Source organism: Salmo trutta, chromosome 11 (genome assembly GCF_901001165.1).
Source record: "Salmo trutta chromosome 11, fSalTru1.1, whole genome shotgun sequence".
Lineage (NCBI taxonomy): Eukaryota > Metazoa > Chordata > Actinopteri > Salmoniformes > Salmonidae > Salmo > Salmo trutta.
In genome coordinates, this window is record NC_042967.1 from 19,479,715 (window position 1) to 19,482,358 (window position 2,644).

Below are 2,644 nucleotides of genomic sequence, written 5' to 3' on the forward strand. Positions count from 1 at the left end.
TTTATTCAAGTTTTTTTGTTGTTGCCATTTTAGGTGTTTGAATATTCTTACTGTATGAGAGAACCTTTATATGTCGGTTCCTTGTGATGCCCAGACCCAGACAGATCCATAGGTACATTCTTGCTTTTCTGTTATCAAATCTGTTACTAGGAAGTAACCCCTCAAGGTCTGTTACAGTTTCTCATGCAACAAGGCACACATACGTTATTTCTATCCAGCAAAATACAATCTATTGTCCAATGTTCCCTTTGTATACCTTATATCTCCATCTAACTATACCCTGTACTAGTTAGAAGATAGCACAGAAAGGAAGAACTTAGGGAGATAGTCCTTTGGGTTTTCATTTAGGAATTGGCAATAAAAACAACGGGTAAAACAACTGGGAGGTATATTCAGTGGCCCTTTATTTTATAGTGCCATGAAATAACTATGAAATAAATAGTAATGGTTTGTCATTAAATAGTTCATCTCCATTCATCATGCTTCTTGGGAAGCAACGGTAGCTGTAACTGTAACTGCAACTGTAAATTCATCTTACAGTAGCGCATAGCTTTTTAGCCTGACAGGCAGAAATACACTTTTAACTTCCATCTTTACTCAGGGAAATGTACAGTTCTGTGCTCTCAAATGTGCGATACCCAGATCTATCTTTATGTTCATTCTGTAAGTAGTGATGACTAAAATATATTTCCAAGGATTTTATCCTGTAAATTCTGAGAAGAGATATGAGTTAATGTGTAGTGTTCTCTGGATTGGCTGAAGAGCGTGGCTGCCTTGAATTGTTCCAGTTAATGTCTTTAGGCCCTTTTCCAGGTTGATAGGAAAGGCAATGCAAACTTTCACTCTTTTATACTCTAACAGTTCTCAATATTAGTTCTTCCAAATGTTTCGTTTACTCTGTGTATATAGAGGAAGATTTAAATATCAAGTAATGAAGTCAAACAACTTGTAGAATGTACAGCACTGTTAGCTATGGACTCTCATTGTGTTCTGCATCTATTTACTATAGCTGCCACTCCAGCTCCCACTGCTGCACCAACTCCCACACCAACTGGGCCCCCAACTATTCCCACAACTGCTCCGATTATGGCACCTTTCCTTAATATTTCAGCTTTCTCTCTCGCTTCACGTTCCTGTTTTCTCCTCAGCTTCTCTTCTTCTTCCCTTAGACGCTCTCCTTCAAACCTTGCCTTCAGTTCTTCCATCTCTCTGAGTCTCTGCTCTTCGCTCTCTTTCAGGAGCCTCTCCTTCTCTTCTTCAATCACCCTCTCTGCATCTTGGAACATCTCAGTGGTATAGTGGCTTCCTCCATTCAACTTCACCATCTTGTTTATCTTGTCAAGAAGCTCAGTGACCTGAGATGGATTCTGATCATAGTTTTTGAAAACATGATATCCACCATTACATTTGGCAATTAAAGTCTCCAGATCTGGATTTCCATTCAGGAAGTCTTCAATTGTTTCATCATCATCATCAAGAAGGTCTCCATTTGTGAAGAGAACCATGGTGTATTTCGATGCTTCAACACCAAATAATTTCTGAATTATCTTCACTGTTTCCTTCTCCTCGTCAGTGAATCTTCCCAGCGCGATCACAACCAGGAACACATGAGGACCAGGAGCGGAGAAAAACAGGCACTGTGAGATCTCTTTCACTGCCTCCTCCCGTGTTAACTTAGTGTCAAACAAGCCAGGTGTGTCGATAACAGCTACACTTTGCCCACCCACCTCTCCTCTTTTCTTTTCACATGTTGATGTCACAGAATTAGACCACATTTTTGACTCAAAAGTTTCTCTCCCCAGGATGGTGTTTCCTGATGCACTCTTCCCAGCTCCCGTCTTCCCCACCAGAACAATCCGGACGTCCTCATTTTGTTCTGTTGGATAAGAAGGAAAGATTGTGACTTTAGAAAGAATTCTAACGTTGATATTCTTTCTGTTTGGTCATCTTATGGAACACCTACTAAACATGTTCAGTCTCACATTACTTCTTAGACATTGATGGTCTATAGAATATTAACTGTAAGCAAATTAACAATGACATTATCTATAAATGAAGCTACATGTAATCCTCCATTCATTTTATTAAAATGTATTAAAAATGTAATAAAAAACAAAATATTTTGTGAAAACCCACAACAACAAAAAAAGTTTCCATCTCTGTCTTGTAGCCTACATACAGTGATGTGAAGAGTAAGAACTCACCAGTCATGTTTGGTTTTTGGAATGCTGTCAAGCTCTTCTCAGGTCTAGTGTTCCCAACCAGAGCGACCAGGGTCTCTGTTGGATGAAAAATAAAATGTTGTTACTGTAGAGAGAGAAGTGTGATGTTGATCTGTAGAGAGAGAAGTGTGATGCTGATCTGTAGAGAGGTCTGAAGTGTGATGTTGATCTGTAGAGAGAAATGTTATCTTACAGAACAGCTACTAAAGCTACCTTTTCTGTCTCACATTGCTTCTTAAACTTGCATTTTTGGTCTATAAAATACAAAACTCTAAGAAAATGTACAATGACATTATCTACAGGTAACAGCCAAAAATAAAAGAAACACCACTGACAGAGCTGTCATTGTCCATTTCTTGCCTACCCACCAAGTTTCCACATTTGGCGAATATGGCAGCAGTGTCTTACTACCTTGGATAGAA

General features: G+C 39.0%; 1 protein-coding gene across 1 annotated transcript; it reads right to left on the reverse strand.

The window, feature by feature from the left end:
• Positions 1–380: 380 nt before the first annotated feature.
• Positions 381–2,336, reverse strand: LOC115202405 (GTPase IMAP family member 7-like). The gene is made up of 2 exons (XM_029766533.1): positions 2,205–2,336; positions 381–1,876 (listed from the first exon to the last, which is right to left on the reverse strand). Exons 1-2 carry the CDS (start codon positions 2,209–2,211, stop codon positions 981–983), a joined length of 903 nt encoding a protein of 300 aa, XP_029622393.1. The 5' UTR covers positions 2,212–2,336; the 3' UTR covers positions 381–980.
• Between the last annotated feature and the right edge of the window lie 308 nt (positions 2,337–2,644).